The sequence below is a fragment of the Pomacea canaliculata genome, linkage group LG3 (assembly GCF_003073045.1).
Source record: "Pomacea canaliculata isolate SZHN2017 linkage group LG3, ASM307304v1, whole genome shotgun sequence".
NCBI lineage: Eukaryota > Metazoa > Mollusca > Gastropoda > Architaenioglossa > Ampullariidae > Pomacea > Pomacea canaliculata.
Genome location: NC_037592.1, coordinates 32,054,645 through 32,076,476, shown reverse-complemented (window position 1 = coordinate 32,076,476; position 21,832 = coordinate 32,054,645). Strand labels below are relative to the sequence as shown.

Here is a 21,832-nt window from a genome sequence, read left to right as displayed (position 1 = left end):
CTCCGTGCATTAGTTTCATGCACAATACGAATTTCACCGGAAGCGAAGGAATTTTTTTTCCTTTCGGGTATCTTGATTGATGTCCCTTACCGGAAGCAGACTTGTTTGAACGTAGAGAAGTTGTATGTTGTTGTTTCGCAGCAGAGCAAGATGAGTGTGTTGAATCATACGAATCACGCGGCCGTCGAGGCACTATGTGCTGGTACCTATTTAGAGAGTTACTTAGATACTATGGAATCTCTCCCAGATGATCTGCAGCGCAATGTCACGATGTTGCGCGAGCTGGACATTCAAGCTAAAGGTAAGTGCCGAGGCTTTGTCGATGAAGTTTGTCAGCTGTTTCAATAAGATTGAAAGGATTACTGAGAATGAGAAGGTGGATTGGACAGAAAAAAAGGAAGAGTGCTCTGAAAGTTAACCTCATACGTTTTGTTTTTACCTGATTTCGAATCATTACTTGATTTCCTAAACTCGGGTGTTATTTTCAGTTTGAAGTGGTCGCATGGTGTACCTCATCATTGACTCAATCCATGTAAATGAGCAACTACAACAAATACTTTCAGTCATTTTAGGGACACCGAGGGAATGAAACAAAACGCCCGCATTTGCTGTTGTTATTGCAGATGCAGAATCTATGTTGCCCACAAACACTGAAATGACATGAACTAGTACCAAGTACCAGTTTTGTTTTTTTTTTTAATATATTTTTTTAGTGAAAGCAGCAAGGGCACATGCAATGCCTGAAATTGCTCATATTTCTCAGATTAAGTGATTATTTTTATTTCAGTTTATTATCTTAATAGTAATGTTGTAAGATGTGTTAATCGGAGATCAACTTTATCATAAACAAATTACCTTAATTTCATTAGGTCACTTCCTTTATTTCATGCAAAAAAGTGTTCAAAGTAAAGCCATTATATTAACAAGAAGGGTGAAAAGAAAATTTGTGTTAAAGTAAACTTGAAGAAAGTATATAAAATAAGTAAAGAATGCAGGCAGAATTGTAGACACCTAGTTTCAGAATGGTTGCACAGAATAAAATAAATGTGTTATGGAGTTATAACAGAAGAGGCTTACAAAAATGGCAGAAAATGTGTTCAGCTTTACGAACATGTTCTTTTGACAGCGTTGTTCCATGCCAGGTTAGAATAGCATTGATAGTGATGAAAAGTTCATGCAAGTACACTAGCCTGTATAAGCAGTCTAGCAGATAGTGTATTTTATTAGCTGTCTAGACCTTGCCTCTCTGGTATTAGCACCATTTAATATACAGATACTCAGAGAATTAATTTTTTAAATCTTCTTTGGAAAATAATTCAGCCAGGTTCTTACGCCATTATTCTTTTTCATATAATAACAAAGCAGAGAACAGTGAACAAAGAAATTGGTGTAAAAAATTCTGGATGTTGCATCTGTCATGTGCAGGAATACACATATGTGTGTCACATGTTAAAGATGATGTACAATAATTTTATTGAAAATATTTCTTGAAATTTCATTTACTGTGTTGTACAGTGTTTATAATATCAGTAAATCAAGTATCAGTCATTTGGGTTCTCTAATACCCCGGTGATTAAAAAAATACAATTTTATATGCTTACTATATATATATAAAGCAGTGGGGGCACAGTTGGCAGTTGCTGACAGTTTATAGTAACAATGAACGCATTGACCTAGCAACTTATTGATTTGTTTTTCATCAATTGGCAGAATACTTGCAAGATCTTGAGCAACATTGCACACTGTTCTTGCAAGGAACGGGTACAGATGGAGGAGCACCCAGAAAAAAAAGCTTTATCAGTACACACAGAGCTCTTGTCAAATGTCAAGAGATTGGTGATGAAAAGTTGGCTCTCCTTTCAGTCATAACAGAACATATTGAAAATCGCACACGTTTGTTGGAGCAGACTAGGGAAAACCTTGGTAAGTAGTCACTACTTTAGTTTGATGCTGAGATGTTAGGAAATACGGCATCAGCTCATTATCTTGTCAACAGTTTTTCACCACCCTCTTGTAGCTGAACAGATTTCCCACAAGAGTTATCCTTAACTATAGATCATGTATCCTACTTGTGTCACCACTCTTACCTCCCCCCAAACAAGAGATTGGTTGTTTTCGGTTAATGGTGGAGAGATAAAAAGACTGTTGTAGTATTATGTAAGGAGTTCAGCCAGGGAGGGTACTTTATTTTTCCTTGCAGAAATCGTTCAAGCTAGTCTACTTGAAATGAAAAAAAAAAGAACTGTGGTAGATGACTGAATGTTTCAAATGTTTTATATTTTTTTAAATACAATATTATATACTTCAAATCATTGTCAACCTGTGTTGTGGCTGAAGATGTACACTCAATTCCAGATAATTTAAATATTCTTTATAGACATCACAGGAGTAAGGAGTAAATATAAATAATAAAGTAAATGACATAGCAAAGGTAACAACTTTCTTTAAGTCCTGTAAGAAAGAAAGTAGTTATATTTGGTGTTTTGCCATACATGTGTGATTTTTTTTTTTTATCATGCACAGAGCCAGGCTCCACACGAGAGCAGGAGAAGGAAGAAGTAGTTGTTGTGCGTAAAGAAGTTAAGCAGCCTGAGCCAGAAAGAATAGAGAAGCCAGGTGCCAAACGCCAGCGTCGGCAGAAAGCAGGGGAACCTCCACAAGAGGATACAAAGGTCAGCACAACATACTTGCACCTGTCAAACTATCTCCTTGTGTGCACACATACCTTTTGAACCCAGTCCTCATTCTGCTCCAACTCCTAACAATTAAAGGTTTTATGTGACAAACACACCACATTTTTGAGAACATGCAGTAGTTGAGTAAATGTGATTTGGTCCACTGCAGAGAAAATTATAGCCACAGATTAACCGATATAACTTTGTGTAAACTGATGATCTGACAATTTATCTATGCATTTTATTGCAATTTTTATTTTTAAAGTGTACTTTTATCATTCAGTTGTGCCATGTGATTTCTTTTCCAGCAGGAAGAGAAAGACAAAGGAACAAGTTCCAAGAAAAAGAAAAAGCGCAAGACTGTGAAGAAAGAGCGAGATGATTCAGCGCTTGAATTTGTTATCGACCCTAATGAACCTACTTACTGTGTGTGTAATCAGGTTTCCTATGGAGAGATGATTGGTTGTGACAATAATGACTGTAAACTGGAGTGGTTCCATTTTAACTGTGTTGGACTTACAACAAAACCCAAAGGAAAATGGTATTGTCCAGATTGTAGAGGAGACAAGCCTACTGTGAAAAAGACTGATAAATGATCAGTCCACAAATATACATATGTTTGTAGATAGGTGAGAGAGTGTGTGTAGTCTATGCTTTCCTTCTCTGTCTGTCTTCCATCAGTCAGACAATCTGTGTGTGTGTGTGGGGGGTGTTTGTGTGTGTGCGCACTTGCATGCATGTGCATTTGTTAGAGACAGAGTTTTGTGTGAATATGATGGAGTGAGAATGAGCAAGATTAATGTGTACCTGTGTTCAATTTTTTTAAAACTCATGGAAGGCTTTATTAACATTAAATACAATTAAGATTTTATTGGATATGTCTTATAGTCCAGCCACTTCAAAAATGTTAATGCTTAATCATTAAATAACCATTACCTAATTACTTTTACATTAAGAGGACAGTAAAATTAGTTTTCTACATCTGCAAAATTTGTTAGATCACTCGAAGGTGCTAAAAATGTTCAGATTATTTTATTACTGAAGTACTTTAGGCTACAAGCTGTAAAATGTTTGTAAAAGTCCTTCCTCTTTTTCTAAATTTCAAGATGGGGTAGCATTGTTTCTTTTGTGGATGTCCTGTGTGTTTAAAACAAGGAATTTCAAGATTTAAGAGAACCAAGCTACTTTTAAAAAAAGTCTTTGAAAAGTGTTCATATACATCATGCCAGGGAGGGGTGAACATTTCAGTTTAATATGTATTCATACATAAAGTAAAAAATGAAAAAATGAAATACTTAAACTTTGCCAAGCAAATTAAAATTGAAGCCTCCTGCTGACACCAATTTATTATGATTTATATGAAACTTTTCATCGACAGATGATGAATGTAATGAGTGTATGCTTCCTAGAAGTTATTGAGTGCTTCACACAGTCATTAATCTATACCACATCAGTAGATTACATACCACCAGACATATTTGTTCACATTATAGTATTGAGTGGTTGTGTCTGTGACATTGTTGGACTTGTTAGAATGTCAGAGAATGAGATGTAATGCTGGTATTCATAATAAAATATATACTGACATGTTCACTTTTTGCTCCGTTATCATCATTCTTTACTGCTTATTCTGTTACCATTTATTGTGACAATACCGATTTTACAATTGTAAATGTGGAGAGTAAAGATGTTTTACTCTTTATCTTTAAATAAGCAAGAAGTTTGTGTATTTATCTATCTTTACATTATCTGGTGGATGTTAGTACTGGGATGAACAGAAAGCTGTATATAAAAGCAGATCAAGTACATATCTAGAAATTTAATACATTACATTTGTTACATGATAAAGTTACTTCTCAGGGGAAAATATGTCATACATGGTTAAAAGAAGAGCAAAGAACAGAAAAAAGTAAATATATTTATTTCTGTTCTTAAATAATGCAAAAATGCACACATATATGCAAGAACATACACCCACCCATCCCCCAACTTTAACATCCACAGACAAGACATTATGCTTTTTGAAGTTTGAGCATCATAAACATCCCCCTCCCAAAAATCTTAAGACATCAGAATGTGAAGCTAGCATACCACTGTGTTGCCTCAGGAAAACCCCAAGGTCATGACCACAACTGCCCACTTCAGAGCTCATTAAACAGACAATACTGACTACACGTTTGCAAACAGTATGTAATTAATTTAAGAACAGATGCTGGGAATTTTTTTATAAAATGTGTTCCATACTATCACTAATATTGCTATAAAGGTGAAATAAGCTAGAATAAAAAAATATGACATAAACACCTAAATCTGCCAAACTTGCCTCTATAAGCATCCACTAGGCTGACACCTTGAAAAAACTTGGTGCTAAACAGGTGGAATATCAGTATAAGCTTCTGGGTCATCCTGTGGTCTTCCATTAGGAAAGAAATCTTTCCTACCAAGTGTTTCCCATCCATGAAATGTAAGGGATTCAAGACCGAGCACTGAGTTTAAAATGTTGAACATTTTTAGGCTCTGCTAAACCAGAGAAGTAAATTTTATAAATATCAATGTAACTTTAATTATGATCTTTTTCTGATCTCACACTTGTAAAAGTATATCACTAATGTTTGAAAACCAATAATAGTTGTTAGCTTTGATGTCTGGTTGATTACAAAATCAGCAGTGTTGTAAACAGCGAGTCATCATGTTTTTATAGTCCAGATGTCAAATCATGTCTGCTGTTTTGTCACTCCATGCTTTCTCAATTTAAAAGGCTCAAATTAGTATAAGTTCTGCAAAGAGGTATGTTTTTATCCAGATTTGGCCAGAAACTATGTAACTACCAGCTGAGATCTATTGCATGAGAAACATTTGAATGAACAATACTCACTGTGCACCCCACTTAAGTCACAGACTGGCATTACGTAAGTCATGAACATGAGTCGAGAAAAGGAGGGGAAAAAACTGCAGGAATCTTCACCTGTTATCCCCTGCTATTCAGCCCAATTCCTCTGCATAATTTGTGTGTGTGCAGGGGGTGTGGAAGGGGAGTTTTACCAAAGTAGATGGATATCACATGCATTAAGCAAGTGTTTGACCCAGTGGATTGTAGACAATTTCCAAGTTTGCCCATTTGTAACAAAAGAAAAGGACATGCATAAACAAAGCACTGTCATTGTAAATCTTTTTCACTGTTTCGTACAAACAACTCCGAATACCATAAGCTTTGAATTTTCATATAGATAGGTAAACACAACTTAGGTGTTCTTAATCAATTTATGATTTAAATATAAATCTCTTGCAGCAATGACTCTTCAAGCTGTTGTAAATATAAGTGTAGAAAACCCAATACCCAAGAAAGATAACACAACCAGATTATAATTGAAATTAATCTTTTCCCTTAGAGTATCATACTATTAAGAAAAATATGCATACGATTGTCAATAAAAACAGCATATTCCTGCTAATAAATTATTTCATGACCACTCTAAAAATCACACTTTTATAGGGTAAACCACATCTATTTATCATTAATGAAAATACAATTTTCTTTTAGGTAACAAGCAACCTGGCCACTACCTCTATTGAAATATTATAAAAGTTAACTTTACATCTATTTATTAATGAAAATACAACTTTGCTTGGATAACAGGCAATCTGCCATTAACCTCCATTGAAATATTACAAAACACATGATAAACACATGAAGTTTAACACATGAAGTGAAGGTATTGTAAAATACGTGTACCAGTTTCAATCAATATCTCAGCTAGCTGAAAATAGATTCATTATTTTAGAGGTAGACAGCACACTTGAGTGGCTCATCTTCACAGTGTTAACCTCTGAGATAACATAATCAGATGCTTAGAAACTGATTTTCATTATGCATGATTTTCTAAATGTTTTAACAGAATGAATATCAACAGCTTTTGTGTGGTCAATAATCTGTAACTAAGGCAGTTAGATATACACAATGTATATGCCTGGTAAAGATACAACACAATCCTATTCTATGTGTTATTTTAGCTATATAATATTTAAGTATATAAAAATATTGTAAAATTATGAAATCAAATGAGTAGGGGTTGAGCACACAACATGTATATACCACATATAGGCAGACTTAATTAGGTTAGTCAGCCAAATATCGGGTGGTTATATAGCCCTAAAATTAAACCCCACATTTTATCGAGATCTACAAAATGAGGCATCAAGAAATTGGACAGCTCCCTGGGAAATTTGCTGCCTTTGCTAAAGTTCTGGAATGCTTTAATGCAACACCATTTTCTTTTTGTTCAATGTGTCCATTCAAGCTTTTTTATCTAATTTTCTTTATCGGGTAGAGTGACTGCATGGACCAAGTATCCTGTCTGTCACAAGGGGCGAGTGTTGTGAAGAAAGGCTACTTCTGGTGTGATCGGAGGTTCATGCAACATACTTGGGGTGGACCCCCATTCTTCCAATCCTGATTCGGGACAAGCTATCCGGTGTACAAGACGACGAGAAAGATGGGAGCACTGGCTCTTTTCCAACTGTGTCAGCACCATCACAACCTGTCTGTTAAAAGAAAACCTAGAGCTCAGCAATAATAATAACCATAATCATTATCATCATCATCATTATAATACATCGGAACAGTTCACAATGGAAGCTTCAAGTGCACTTCAATTATACTGAACAAGATACAAATAAAAAACAAAATTAGAAGAAACACGGCACATTCATAAAAGTCGCTAGTTATGCAAGGTATTCATAAATGAAATGTCACTTGACCTAACTTAAGTGCCTATAATATTTCATATAAAAAGTGGGGACACTGGGAGGTGGGAGAGTAGTCTACAATGATTTCATGTCTGATTAAAAAAAAAAAGCAATAGAATCCACTTGAGCGATGGAGTGACCACAGTTCACAAAGGCCAATTGTATGTAACAAGCTCATGAAAGAAATAGTAACAATAGTTTTGTAGGACAGTTGATGCATACACTTTCCAAGGAAAGAAAAAAAGATAGTTTTGACTGTTTCCATGTTCACAAAATTCACACAGCACAGCACAGACATGAATTTCAAAAAAGAAGATTTTAGACTGAGATATGCCTTTAACTAATTTCAAATACAAAAGCATTTCAAATGGAATTGTGTGTCCTACCTGAAAAAATTTACAATTTTTGGAAAAGGACAATGATAAACACAAAAAAGATCCCAGACAGTGGCTATTTTTCAAATTGCAGGGGAAAAAATTGCATGCACATGGATGATGAAGAAGACAGCTTTGTAAGACTGAGGAAAAAATGGCAGCAAAATAATGAAAATACTTCAGCAAAGCAAAGAAATAAACCTTAAGAGTATTATATTCTGAATCTATAATATTTAGTTCCCTTCTTTTAAGCCCAAGTAAAAACAATAGAACAACAATTACCTATGATGTGGAGGTATCACATCTTTCGTGACCAGAGAACCACGTGTAGAGACAATGTTGAAACTGTTGGTGCACTCGCAGTGTATATGTACAGCCTTTGTTTCCTGTCGATTCTCAATCACAAACACCCCTCCTGCCCAGCCCCCCATAAGAGAGTATACTGTCACTCCATTTCGGATCTGTTGAAAAAGCATACATACAAAAATATCAACTATCTGGTTTATTACAACTATGTCCAGAATCCTACATAACAATTACTTGATCTATCTCAGGGGTGGGAAAAGTATGGCCCATAGATGTCTTTGGACCAGGCCGTCTGCCAAAATGTGAAGTACACGTTTTCATTATTATTTTTTCATTCAGCAAGGTTAATTTGAATAAATTTTATCAAGTACAACAGCATTAGAAATCGACAGTCTGTAACATTCTAACAATGACAAAGTATACAGATAACAAATAACATGGCTGACATGTTTGATCTAGTTGTTAGAGAGCATGGGGGTGGCTGCCTTCAAAGGAAAGGCTGGTTTTAAACTTTTATTGTGAGTGAATTTTAATAGTTTCACTTTCCACCAGCGGTTCTCAACCTAGTATAGCCATTGCTGATTTTGCAGTTGCAATCTTGATGCAGATATCTGGCATGGAACTGCTGCGCTTAGAGAGGGTGGCTCCCAAGTATTTGAAGCTGTTTACTTCTGTCATACATTGCAGCTTCAACTATGGCTTTTAAGATTTTTGCAATATATAGGGTCTTGCAGCTTCTCCAAATCAAACACACAAACACATACAACAGCTTTCAACAATCACCCTCCAATCTGTACCTCTTCAGTCTTTCCTTTTTTGATGGCCACTTGGATGATGGCATCAGCCAAAATGTTGTCATAGTGACGGTTGCGGAATGTGCTGATCTCCTCCACCAGGAGTCGTTTGGAGCTGTGCAGGGACATTGTATAGTGGTGCACAGATTTTGGCAAATCTGGTGCTGCAAGTTTAATTATAGGGTGAAATTCAGTCGTAGAAAGAAAATGTTCAAAACTAATCAACAGTTTTTGAAAAAGAAGCCAAACATCTGAAGCACTACAAAGCATGTTGTAATAATGTCTACTATAAAAAGTGGACTAGAAGGCTGTAGCTGATTAAAAACAAGCAGCCAGATAAAAAAAAAAAAAATAAACGAATCTGTACAACATGCTTCCCTGTGTGGAGGCAAGCTTTAAAAAAACAAACAAACAAAAAAAAAAAAAAACGTACAAACAAAACTGAGAGCAGATCATACTATGAACAAACATAAACAACATACTGATGACACAATGGCAAACATAAAAGATGTGTATGGATGAAGAAAGGGAAATGAGGAGTGAGATGAAGAGACATGGCTAGAAGGAATAGAGGTAAAGACATGGCTAAAAGGGATACAGGTAAAGAATTTCAAATGGTGGGGCCAGGAAGGAGAAGCATATTCTGAATTAATCTTGTTTGATGTGTGGGACAGAGAGCAACAGCAAATCACAGAGACTGAAGGGTGGTAGTGCATCAGTAGCTCAGACAAATTTCGCTGTAAGTCAGAACATACGTAAATACTGTACTTAAATAACATACTGTAAGCACTTATCCTAACACCTATCCTAACACAGTAAATATTAAAAAACACATATAAAATACGTTTAATAATGAAATGAAATGCGCACCAAACATGAAGTTCGTGTTACGACATTTAAGATGCAAAACCACTTAAGTCGAAACAAGGCTTTAAAGTTTAAACAGTAAATGGGAGATGTGTCGTAACCACGAAACATTGTAACTTGGGGCTGACGTAACCCGAGGACCACCTGTATAGTATGGTCAATTTGACATAGTCTAGCTTGAGGGCAGTGGCATGTGATTCAACATTAAAGGTCTTGTTCCAGCACTGTACAAGAGCTCAATAAGTGCTGTATTATTTTATAAATAGGAGCTTTTTCTTACACAACAGTGGAGTGCCCCCCTTTACTAGTACTGTTCAATATCTTTTTTGAAGAACATACTGTGAAAAAAAAATCTTCATGCTCATTACCCTCCATTTCCACTGGTGGGATGCTCTTATGCAACTTGTGCTTTACAAATGACATCAATTTGATGGCAGGCACCAACAGCAAGCTGCAAGATCTTATCAACAAACTGAAAGATAATGTGAATATGTCTGGAAGGGAGACAGGCACTGATGAGAGCAGTCATGCATAATATTAATAACAACAGTAAAGCAGAGATTTAGATCAATATGCAGCTCGAGGAGGTGAACAGAATTAAGTATTTGAGAGCCACTCTTTTCAGATGGAAGCTGCACAGCAGACATCCACATCGGGAACTCAAAGAAAAAGTTGTCTTCATTGTCCCCATCCTTCTGTATGGTTTGTTGCCTGCCAGACATTTTTCTATTTCTCTTAGCGCAGGGGATGCACACAGCTGATGTCTTTTTTGCAACGATATTTTTATCTGGTTCATGAGAGATAGAGGCCTTTCTTGTTGACATGCATTTTACTCTCTCTCGCTTGAAGCCAACAAGTCGAACTGTATGTGCGCCTCATTCCACGTGAAAGTCATAGAGTCCAGGACAGTTATTAGGACTTAGTCTTTCGACTGTCGCTACGATTATCAAGGATAAAGATCGCATCCTTGAACATGTTAAAGGATCTGCTCCTGTGAAAGCGACAGTGATAACAAAGTGTACTGTATTGCACAATATTTTACTGTACTTATGTTTACTGATAATTATGAAGGGTACTGTGTTAGGATAGGTGTTTGGATAGGCTAAGTGTTTGCAGTACTGTACTGTTATTATGGTATAGTATTGTAAGAACGTATGATCCGACTTATGTCGAAATTCGGTTTACAACACCGCGTAAGAACGAATACTGTCGTAAGTCGAGGACTACCTGTATTATAAAACAATCATAATATATACAACTTCTCACAAGGAATACTATAAGGAACAAAACATAAGCTTCTAAACAGAACACTTTCCCTTTTTAATCAAAGCATGAACTATCATTATCTTACCTACATTCCAATGGTTGAAGGACAGAGGAATAACAACATACTCTCCTGCTTCCAACATGACATTGCAGCCAACAAAACAAGACAGCTGACGAGGGCTGTGGGCGACAAGATTGCCAACAGCAATATTACAGTTGTTAACTTCACGGCAAACAAGAAGGCACAGGTCAAGAGGTGACCTGTTTTTTGCATCAGATCCTCTGCAATAAATAACTCACATTTAATTTAATCAAAACCTGAAATCATAGTTTATTCTGTTCACTCCATAATTTTACTCTTATTATTTCTTGTTTTCGTTTTGAATTTAGATTTGAAAAGTACACATAAAAATAGTCTGTATCTACTATTTTTATAGAATGACCTCATATAAAAAAAAAAAATGCAAAGAAAAGGAAGAACCCTGCTTCTGGTCTAGCTGTGCAGTATGAAAGAGTAAGGAAAAAAAAAACCTGATTTGTCTCCCCTGACAATAAAAAAAAAAAAAATACAATCTGATAACAGATGAACCATCACAATCTTGATTCAGAGTAAGCACTGACCTTTGCTTGCATGTCAATATCTTATAAATAACTCGCAGTGCATTAATGTGTGTTTGTGGTAGTAGTTAAAGCCTTATAAAAATCTATACTGTTTGTTTGATCCCATCAATTATGAAAAAAACATTTATTTCCAAAATGACTTGTCAATAGACCATGTTTGGCAGTTGTATGTTGCCTTGGAGCCCGCTTATTTTTCCTTACTGAAGATGTTACAGGTGGTTCCAAATGAGAAAATATTATGAGGAGAAATTGGGATATACCTGTCCTATGCAAAACAAATTTTCATGTCATGACCTGAGATGGTATTGATGATAAAGAAAGGAAAAGAGAAGGTGAGGGGGAAATTACAGTGAGTGATTTTAGGCAAAATTCAAAGCAGCTAATCAGTTAGTTCATCTTTATGTTTATTATATGATAAAACACCAACAGAAGCATTCAACCCACCTCATTCCTTCTTGAAACAGACCAAGTTCAACTTCTGTTGTACTAAACACTGTTAACTTCACTATCTTCATGGAGTCCTTGGCACAGGATGGGAATACTCCATGTATCCGAGACTCATGGTCATCTGGTCGGATCTTACAGACGTCAACACTGTCAAAGTATCTGGGAACATCAAATCAAGAAAATCTGAGCCTGCACTAATGATCAAACAAAATGTAAGCAATATATGGCCTATTACACATACTTTTTCAAGGTGAATAATGCACATAGGCACTAAAATACTCAATTCAGCATCAGACTTCTTCTCCCACATGATTATTTGTTAGAGATGGGAAAAACTGATTAAGGATTAACCACTGCAAACTTTTACCTTTAAGTAAAATAAAATGTTTTTCAGTCAGTCGTTCATTAGTCTCTTCATTGGTACTGGTTGTCGATGTGGCAGCTGACAAGGCCTGCCCCTTCTCAGGCCTGTTTTGGATGAATGTGAACAGGTCTTGCACAGAATGACCAGTCCACTTCCTCATGATTATAGGCCCATTCTTTCTGTGGCCACCATGGCTCTGACCATCCTAAAAAGTACCTTGAAGGATAGTCTTCGACAAAGTGTTGTGCCAGGTCACGTGGCCAAACCAGACCAGCGTATGCTGCTTGACTGTTGCAAGTAGAGGTTTATGGTCCTAGGAGTGTGGTGACCATACTTAGTTGATGGTTTTATGTTCCCTGTAAGAGAGCCATAGCAGCCTCCTCAGATATTTGTTCTTGAATGCCTGGACTCTCCTCTCTCAGCTGAGTCCACACTTCACATCCATAAAGTAGGATCAGTACCATGATGGACTTGTATAGATTGCACTGTGTAGTAAACCTCATCCATCCTAGCCATTGCCACTGTTGCTGTTGCAATCCTGATGAGGATATCTGTTGTGGAGCTGCTGTTTTGGGAGATTAGCTCCCAAAACCTGTTTACCTCTTTGTGCCATACTCTGTTCATGTAAATATCTGCTCTGCCATTACTAATGGGAATGATTTTGCTCTTGTCAGTGCTGGTCTCCATTTAATGTGTTAGAACTGTCTGTCAGTCTATTGGTAAAGCCTTGCAGTTCTACTGCAGTGCCTACTATCAGATAGATCTGATCTGTAAAGTGTAGGTTGTAATCACCCTTCCACTGATGGAAATGGAAGTGTGATGGTCGTGGAAGTTTTATGCATGATGTTAAACAGCACAGGTGATAAGGGCCACCCTTGATGGATGCCCACTGATGTGTGAAAGAAAGCTCCCATTTGATTATCCAGTGGTACTGCGCTCGTTGATGCAGTAACATAGCGCTTTGATAACCACGATGAGACCCTCTTCACTGTTGAATTTCACATTCCATGCCAAAGTCTCTCATGCCAGACTCTGTCAAAAGCCTTTTTTGAAGTGTATGAAGTAGTTATGTTTTGTCAAGCTTTGGGGGCATTCATGTGATTGTTATTCTTACTTCCAAACGTAGATTTTTAATTAAAAAATCAGGAGTCAGCATGTATGAATTATTTTTATCAAAACCACTGGGTTGCAATATGCAAGAAAGTTCTTACCGTAGCAGATCACCAAAAGACATCCAGAAAATGCCATGCTGGTCACCATAGGCCATAAGTTGATGCCTGGCATCAGCACTGATTGTCTCCCATTTGCTGGATCCATCACACCAGTCACCCTTCCATGAAAACCAACCCCACGGATTTCGTAGTCGAACCAGCCTGTACCGCAAAAAGCAACAGTTCAGGTCAGCATCATGATACAGCACAACACATACGCACAAGAACACATGTAAACACACCTAGGCATGCTTTAACAGAAGTTTTTGAAGCCACCACTTAGCCATTTTACCACTCACAATGTCATGTATGCTAGCACAGGAGATGACTGACACCTACGTCCTCAGTTTTGAAGTCAAAGTAGGGCACGAACTAAAATAGTTCAAGAAAACCAATTCATGCAGCATTGTCAGTTTATGCAAATTCAGTGGCAGGACATTCCAAATACTGAGACAGAATTGCCTTACAAATTCCAATCTGATGGCTAGCCAGCTTCAAGCAGAGCGAACAAGGGTCTATCAACTAGTTTGGGTCATTGTGTACATGTGTAGTGCATTTCTTACTTGTTTCCTTCTACATCTTGAACATCCAGAATTGAGTAAGCATGGCGACTTCGCAAGCCCATCTGTTTAAAAAGTGACTCGTCTGATTTCATGTTGCCTCCACCACATGATGCACCCATTAGAAATCTAAAGACAAAAAAAAAACAACAAAAAACCCGACAACAAACCTCGCCTCAAAAACCAAGGAGGAGAACAAGTATTTTACATTATGAAATACTGATGTACCATTAAGCACAACTTTGTGTACTAATTTAAAATATCCTAGTTCAGTACAATTTTTATATGCCAAACTCTTTAATTTGAAGACATTCATGGCATTCAGTGAAGACATTCATAGCATTCTAAAGGTTCAGTATGAACAAATGAACAATTTAAACTTTTTGTTGATTATGCCATCAGCCCATATCAAGGAGATGACAATACAGTTTATACAATACTAGCATATTCGATAACATACATTGTAAGTGAATTACATACACCATAGGCATATATATAAACACACATACACTATATAAGAAAAAGAAGCATATTTAATCAGCAAAGAATACATTTCTTATCACTTTGATCTAAGACAGACTGACATAAAATGCACATAACACTTGTATAAACATAGTCCAATACATGTATATGTCAGCAAACAAATGGAGAGGGGCACATCAAAAGACATAAACAAGACAAAAAAATCTGCACAAAGCATATCTGAGAAGTGTGGGTTCTTTGTTGTATATAATGATGTAAGTTTTTTAGCACACCATCTCAGCTGAAGCCAGACTTTCCACACATTACAAAAACAAAAACACAACACAGACAAAATTCCTGTGGCTTTCTCTGTGAAGTTAATGGGAATGCAGGTTGTTCTTCTGCCAGACGATTTTCATAGATCATAGTTCTATACCACCTCCTATACACTGTATTCAAAAATGGTCAAAATATAAAAAGTAAAAGGAAGCAAAGATTGTGAAGAACTTAGTTGCTGTCCTGCCAGTAACTGACCTCATATCTCTACTGCTCAGTAGTTTTGCCCAGATCAAGTCTGGGTCCACCTGACGAGCCTTTTGTTCATCAGCTGCAACACATAAGAAACTTGTCTCTGAGATTTGATTTTTTTAAAAACTTGGTCTTTATCAACAGCAAATGTCAGATTTTTATTGTCTCCTCAGATCTTTTGCATGTTTAAAAAAAAAGACCATGCAGATATATCCAGAACAGAGTAAGCGACTGGCCATTTTAGCCTGGCTGGTGTTGCATGCCAGCCAGGTGATACTGAGATTTCCAATGACTTTGATTGTGCTCTATGATCCAGAGAGAAACTTCCTGTTTAGCTCACATAAATTATGAAGAATATTACTTGTATCTGAATTTGCATTAAAATCTTACCCAATGTATATCAAAAACTAGACTGGAAGCTTCCACACCGGAAGATAATCAACCCATCTGATTTTCAAGGTACCTATGTTACATTATTGCACACACTCCCTATCAATTGATGCAAAAGGGGACATCTCTTCTCCAGGAGCTCTACCTACCCATTGGTTTCTACTAGCATTATTAATAAAATAGTAAGTTATTTATGCAGTTTGTGAATAAATAGTTGATGCAACATTTGTAAGTTTACAGTATGGTTTTATTCTAAAAATGTAAAATGCTAAAGAAGTAAAAGAAAAAGAAAAACCAGATGTACACAAAGGGATATAAAACACACACACAAAATAGAACCCTGCTCACCCTGCAGAGGTATGCTTTCACAAGGTGCACCAGTGAGTGTGGCCAAGCCTTCTATACACTTGCCAGACACCAAGGCTTCATAACAGCCATGCAGTTTGGCCATTGCCTTCTCAATGAGAGGTACCCACAACTGCATCCTCCTAGCCTATACGACCAAATGAACACAAAAACAGACAAATATTCATGAAACTTCATACAGCTTAAGAACATGTTAACACACTGATGTTGTACTCTTTTTTTTGTGCAACTGTGCTGAAACTCTATTATAGCTTTAGCTGAAAATTTTCAAAATAAGTTGCATTCCTTAATTGGTAATCAGGATGATTAGGCTAACAAAAGTGTAGTTTTCCAGCCTCCATGGCATCTACCTGATAAGAGTTTTATGCAGATGGCTTAGACTTAGAGCAAACGAAACATTGAAGTCTTGGAAAGTCATAAATGAAGCAAAAGATGGAAGTGATTTATGATTTGTCATGCAAGATTCTGCTTTTAAGGATGTATGTAGTGCCCATGCATAATTTGTGCATGTGTACATGTTTGCGAGCACCTGAAAGAGCACAAGAGGAGTTGGTAACCTATTTAAATTGACAATTATTATACAAACAGTTGAAAGTCAACTACACAAAAAAACAAGCATCTATTAACAGATGACACAATGGCAAACAAAACTAAAAGCATGAATCAAAAAACTAAAGAATGAGTGGAATAGCATAGTAATTGTACATATTTCTTAGAGATAGGTTTTAAGGCCAGATTTAAAATTTAGATACAGTCTAAAGAGAAAAAGGCAGAGAATTCCAAAGAGCAGAGCCTGAGAAGAAGAAGTATCTGCTGAATTTCTCCAATTAGATGCGAGGCAGAGACACAGCACAACACAAGCAGATCTAAGAGGCGGACTCGAGCAGTAAGGCATCAGTAGCTCAGACAGATCTGCCAGTGGAAGGCCATGATAACAACAGCAGGACAGCGAGGCAGTCTTTGTAATCCATGCAAAATTAGACTGGCAACCAGTGAAGCTCACAGGGTAGGGATGCTCTACTTTTTGCTTATAGAAGATAATATGTGACATTATTCTGAGCCCTTTGAAGACTGTCTAGTTGGTGGCTAGGGAAAATAATGAACTTTCTAGAGAGTTGCAGACATTCTGGTGTAGCTTGTCATTGAATTCTTTTATCAATATCAGACTTGACACAATGATAGGATAGTGGGAAAAAGCATCTAGAATGTTATGTATGGCACTCTTAAGTTTTCCAATTTTTTTTAGGCAGGAGAGTGGCAGAAGACATTTCTTAAAAGTTAAAACACAAATAAACTCAAAGTGACTTTGTATGAGTGCATGCACAAACTGTAGACTGTTAAACAATTCTTTCAAGAACACCAAATATCAATGGTTGGTTGGTTGTGTTTTGTGCTGTACCAGCAACTATTGTTACATCATGGCACCAATATCAAATACTATTCCATTGTAAACAAAAATCAAGAATATAGTCATAGTGCAATATGATATTGTAATTTTGTAATGCACATATTTCCATGGCGAAGATACTCATTGTGTATTAAAAAAACAACAACCGCCCATGATAGGAAAGAGGGGGGAAAAAAGTAGGATAGTGTGATAAGAAATTGTGCTGCTCGGCTAGTGAGGCTGACAGTACAACTGTTTGAATGCTATTCCACTGTTCAGCAAAACTATGAAGTCAAAATACATGCACAAATGTTACAGCATATTATGCACCAATATGTTGGCAAACGATCCTACTGTTTTGTAGAATTAAAACCAGTAGCATAGAGGAGAGCAGCATGCAGATTCAAGAACATGTAGCAGGATGCCAATGCACACTTCATTTTTAAAATGTCATTTTTATGAGGGAAACGCCGGTGCCAAACTGATATAGAAGCAGCCAGCCCTGTGATGCCATGTGCAAGAAAGATAGCGTGCCCGAATAATTTCACTCATAACAGAAATGATTAAGAATGTGCCATTATAATTAGCTCTAGCATATGAGATTACAAACTAGTTATGTAGGGTCTGAGGATTCACACATTTTGACAGCACTACCTGAGAAAACACTGGTCGACGAAAGGCATCACAAGGCATCAGGTCATCAATCAGGACAGTTGTCCAGGTGCCATTTTTGCAGAGGCGTACTTGATACACACCTTCCTTGCAGTACTCCCTTGTCAATACAATGCGTTCTACAAGCTTGGGGTTCTCTGCCAGCACTGCCATAGAACTCAGGAACCTACAAGACAAGAGGCTTAGTATGCAATACAACCAGTGATCAAGTGTTCAAAGAGTTAAACCATTCAGTTAGTACATATACCTATAACTATAGTAACATGGAAACCCTAACAGTAAGATCTCCATTTGATGATGTTGCTTTTGTTATGACAAGCAGAAAGTATTTTGACCCTATGAAGTTTAGGAAGGGGAGGAATGTGGGAAATTCAAAGAAACATACACAAGCAGCATGATTACATTAACTACTGACAGACTTGCAGTTAAATGGTATAAATCACTATATCCGGCCCAATAAAACTTTTGCCCACAGTGCATATTTATCCCCACGTAGGGGCATTTCCCAATCTTTTTTTCGATGGACGAACATTTCGATTCAGTGCTCCGACTTACGATGAGGCCGGACATTCAGAAGTTGGTTTCGGGAAACAACTTCAAATATTAAGCATTTTTCGTGAAGTGGCCCGCGACCCGCGACTGTCCGAAATGAATATGCATCACTGCCCATGACTGCATTCTTGTACCATCAACAGAGATAAGCTCATGAGGACGATACCAGAAGACTGGATCTTTGCACAATGGTTTGGATGGGTCCAAGCTCAAAGATGATGCTGAAGGAGGAAAGGAATCATCTACAAAAGCCTCATTATTCTGTGAATTAAAAAGAAAAAAAAATCATTCATGTATCTTGTGTATGCATTAATGAACACTTGTTCCTCTCTTTTTGGTCTCTTGCAGACACATACAAACACATGCAAATTCTGAAACTCTTTAAAACAATTCAGAGATTAATAGCTCTTGAAGACTTCTGGGAAGATAGCATGTCACCATTGAAAGGCATTATTTATTTTATTATTGTACAGTTGTCCTTTTCTCTTACATTAATTATTATATAAGTATAACTGATTATTAATACATTTTATCTGCATAAATGTCAATAAGCTCTTCTTGTGGCACTCTCCTTATGTATATATACCACTATACTGTGAAATGCTGACATTTCCATCTGAAACAATCAGCAGTTAGTATGGCAGCCTTCATAAGCCTTCGCTGCCTAAGAAATTGTCTACCTTTCCCACTATCAGACAAGCTTATCACAACCACAGTGAGTGGCTTCCCAAGTAAAAACATTGCATCTCCATCACAGATGAAAAACTGGCTAATACAACATAATCCTCTAAGTACTTCTTCAAAAACTAGCTGAAAACAAGCTTACTGTGAGTAAAATCCCACCACTAAGGGTTTGACATCTAGCACAATGAGGTTCAGCTACTAATAAGAGATGAGGCAAAGCAAAGCAGCCAAGCTGCTCGAGCTGAGAATGAGCAACAAACACAGCAGTGCCAACTTCAAGACTGTCATGTATCAACACTAGCAGGAACATGAACACTAAACCTTTTTTCCTGCATTCCACACATTGGCATCATCTCACTGAAAGGAAAGCATAATTACTTCCACCATCACAATATATGCTGTCTTGTCCATCTGTGGCTGGATGTTTGAGATTTTCTTTGACTAATCTGGTTTCCTCCCTATTCTCCTCAACCATCACTCCCTTTTTTGAGTAAAATCCCCTTTCATGGATGGACTTTTCCAGCAAATAAGGTAACTAACAAGCCCAAAGTTAAATAAAATACCACATACTTAAAAAGATTTCATATCAATGGCGAGCATACCTCTTGACAAAATGCAATGATAGAATCCCTGCATTCACTGGCTTCCTGTTCCAGAAACTTCTGCAGATCATCTACCAGTAAGCTCTCCTGTTGATGTAACCCTCCCACAGATCCTGACCTTCCTGAAGACATCAGTGGATCCTTAAGATGAGATGTAAGAGTGGGATATAACTGTTGACCAGATGGCAAATATCCTTTATCAGCTGAACACCTGTGACATTTAGTGCCGCTCTGATTATTAAATTTGCACTGACCACAGCACCAAGATGCTGATGATTTGTGAAGAGATGCATCAGTTGATGACTTCTGTTTAAATCCTCTGCAAGCACGACACCTGTTGATGCTAGCTGCGTTGACAAGCGTACATTTAGGGCACTTCCAGCTAGTTGTTTCCCAGCCAGGCTTGCCAGCTCCACACATGGTGCACAGCTCCACTCTGGCTGGATTTTCATAAGTGCATTGACTGCAAGACCACTGATGATCATCACCATCTTCAGTCTCTTTACACTTAGCTTCATCCCTCTGCTCAGATGATTTCAAGTCTTCTTCAGGAGGGCAAGAAGGTTGGACACGATGAAAGTACTTGACGGAATCTTTTCCAAGCTGAATAAGACTGGTGGCAGATGCAGATTTTACTTTCTGGGGTTGACCACAGGATCCACAGTTACGCTCCCATGCAGGGTTGCATCTAAAAGTGCATTTGGAGCAGCACCATTCATCATCTACATCAATGGGGCTGGTTGCTGTTCCATCTGTCTTTTGGGCATTATGGGAATGAGGACTACGAGCAATTACATCCATATCAAAACCTGGCAAAACACCATTGATTGCTTCTACTGGTGGTGGACTCCTGTGACCCTGTTCATCAATGTCTTCTGGCAGATCACTAGGAATGTTGCTAATCCGTGGACTTTCGCACACACTACATCTGCTCTCTTTCTCTGGGTTCCACAGTGTGCAACGACGACAGCGCCATGAATCATTTGGCAATATGTCATCATAACCCCCAACAGCAACTTTATGGTTATCTATGTTGACTGTGTTATTTTTATGGATGTCAACACTTTTAGAAGCTCCATTATTGCTGTCTGTTGTTTTTCCCTATGAGGATGCTTACTGCTGCTGGCAGAGGGCAATTCACCATTCCTTTCAAATGCTGCTGAATCTAATGGTTGAGATTTTGCTGTAGAAGATAATCCTCTTGCATTCCCACACAAACTGCACTTGGTATCTCCATTGTTATTAGCATTTAGGCAGTAATGGCAGATCCAAATTTTCGGTTTTGAGCTTTCTTTTGAGTCCATTTCTCAAGATGATACAATTAAATGAAACACTGCGAAAAAACAAAAAAGAAGACCAAAAATTACTTTTAAATTTTAAAAACCTGATAACATTAAATTGTTACAAACTTAAAAACCAAACTTGAAACTAATCTGAAAGTACGACAATTAAAAGAAATACTTAATTTTTCCTTTCATTTTCTGTTTTGTGTAATCTATATATGTAATACGATTCACTAACCAAGCAACATATCTCACATCACAGATTTAGATCTCTTGCTATGAATCGTGTATACGATCTATGATTCTTAGCAGTAATTTGCAAATCCGGGTTTTACATAGTGACTTTAAAAAAAAAATTTGCAGCGTATGTCATTTACTACTACATGTATGATCATATTGAGTTACGCAACACCTGCGAGTGAACAAGTTAATCTTTTATTTTGCTATTGATTCAAGATATAAATTTCAGTATTCTATAATCTTAATAATACAGCATAAATAATCCGATAGATTATACGATAATAAGTTAGTGAACTGGTGAGTTACGAAACTTACGCGTTTTAAAAATCAGCAGACGACGACATTCTTTAGTTGTCTGCAAAATTCACACATCTACAATAATTTGCTGCGGCGACTATATCCATGTCCATGTTTATGACAGTTACATATCACTTG

At 37.1% G+C, this 21,832-nt stretch overlaps 2 protein-coding genes across 3 annotated transcripts; one reads left to right on the top strand and one right to left on the bottom strand.

Moving 5' to 3' along the window:
- The first annotated feature begins 24 nt into the window (after positions 1 to 24).
- LOC112559308 (inhibitor of growth protein 1-like) lies at positions 25 to 4,385 on the top strand. 2 transcript variants are annotated; one of them, XM_025230436.1, is made up of 4 exons: positions 25 to 301; positions 1,711 to 1,923; positions 2,524 to 2,672; positions 2,987 to 4,385. In XM_025230436.1, the coding sequence occupies exons 1-4, from the start codon at positions 151 to 153 to the stop codon at positions 3,269 to 3,271; spliced, it is 798 nt and encodes a 265-aa protein (XP_025086221.1). In that variant the 5' UTR covers positions 25 to 150; the 3' UTR covers positions 3,272 to 4,385. The 2 variants fall into 2 exon arrangements, with proteins under 2 accessions (XP_025086221.1, XP_025086219.1); XM_025230434.1 differs by having other exon boundaries at positions 2,984 to 4,385.
- A 195-nt stretch (positions 4,386 to 4,580) lies between these two features.
- LOC112559620 (calpain-15-like) lies at positions 4,581 to 21,111 on the bottom strand. Its single transcript, XM_025230956.1, has 13 exons — positions 21,094 to 21,111; positions 19,875 to 20,975; positions 18,700 to 18,849; positions 18,019 to 18,249; positions 15,960 to 16,104; positions 15,228 to 15,300; positions 14,235 to 14,360; positions 13,672 to 13,833; positions 12,094 to 12,255; positions 11,114 to 11,310; positions 8,899 to 9,059; positions 8,078 to 8,256; positions 4,581 to 7,217 (listed from the first exon to the last, which is right to left on the bottom strand). Exons 1-13 carry the CDS (start codon positions 21,109 to 21,111, stop codon positions 7,034 to 7,036), a joined length of 2,889 nt encoding a protein of 962 aa, XP_025086741.1. The 3' UTR covers positions 4,581 to 7,033.
- Positions 21,112 to 21,832: the final 721 nt, after the last annotated feature.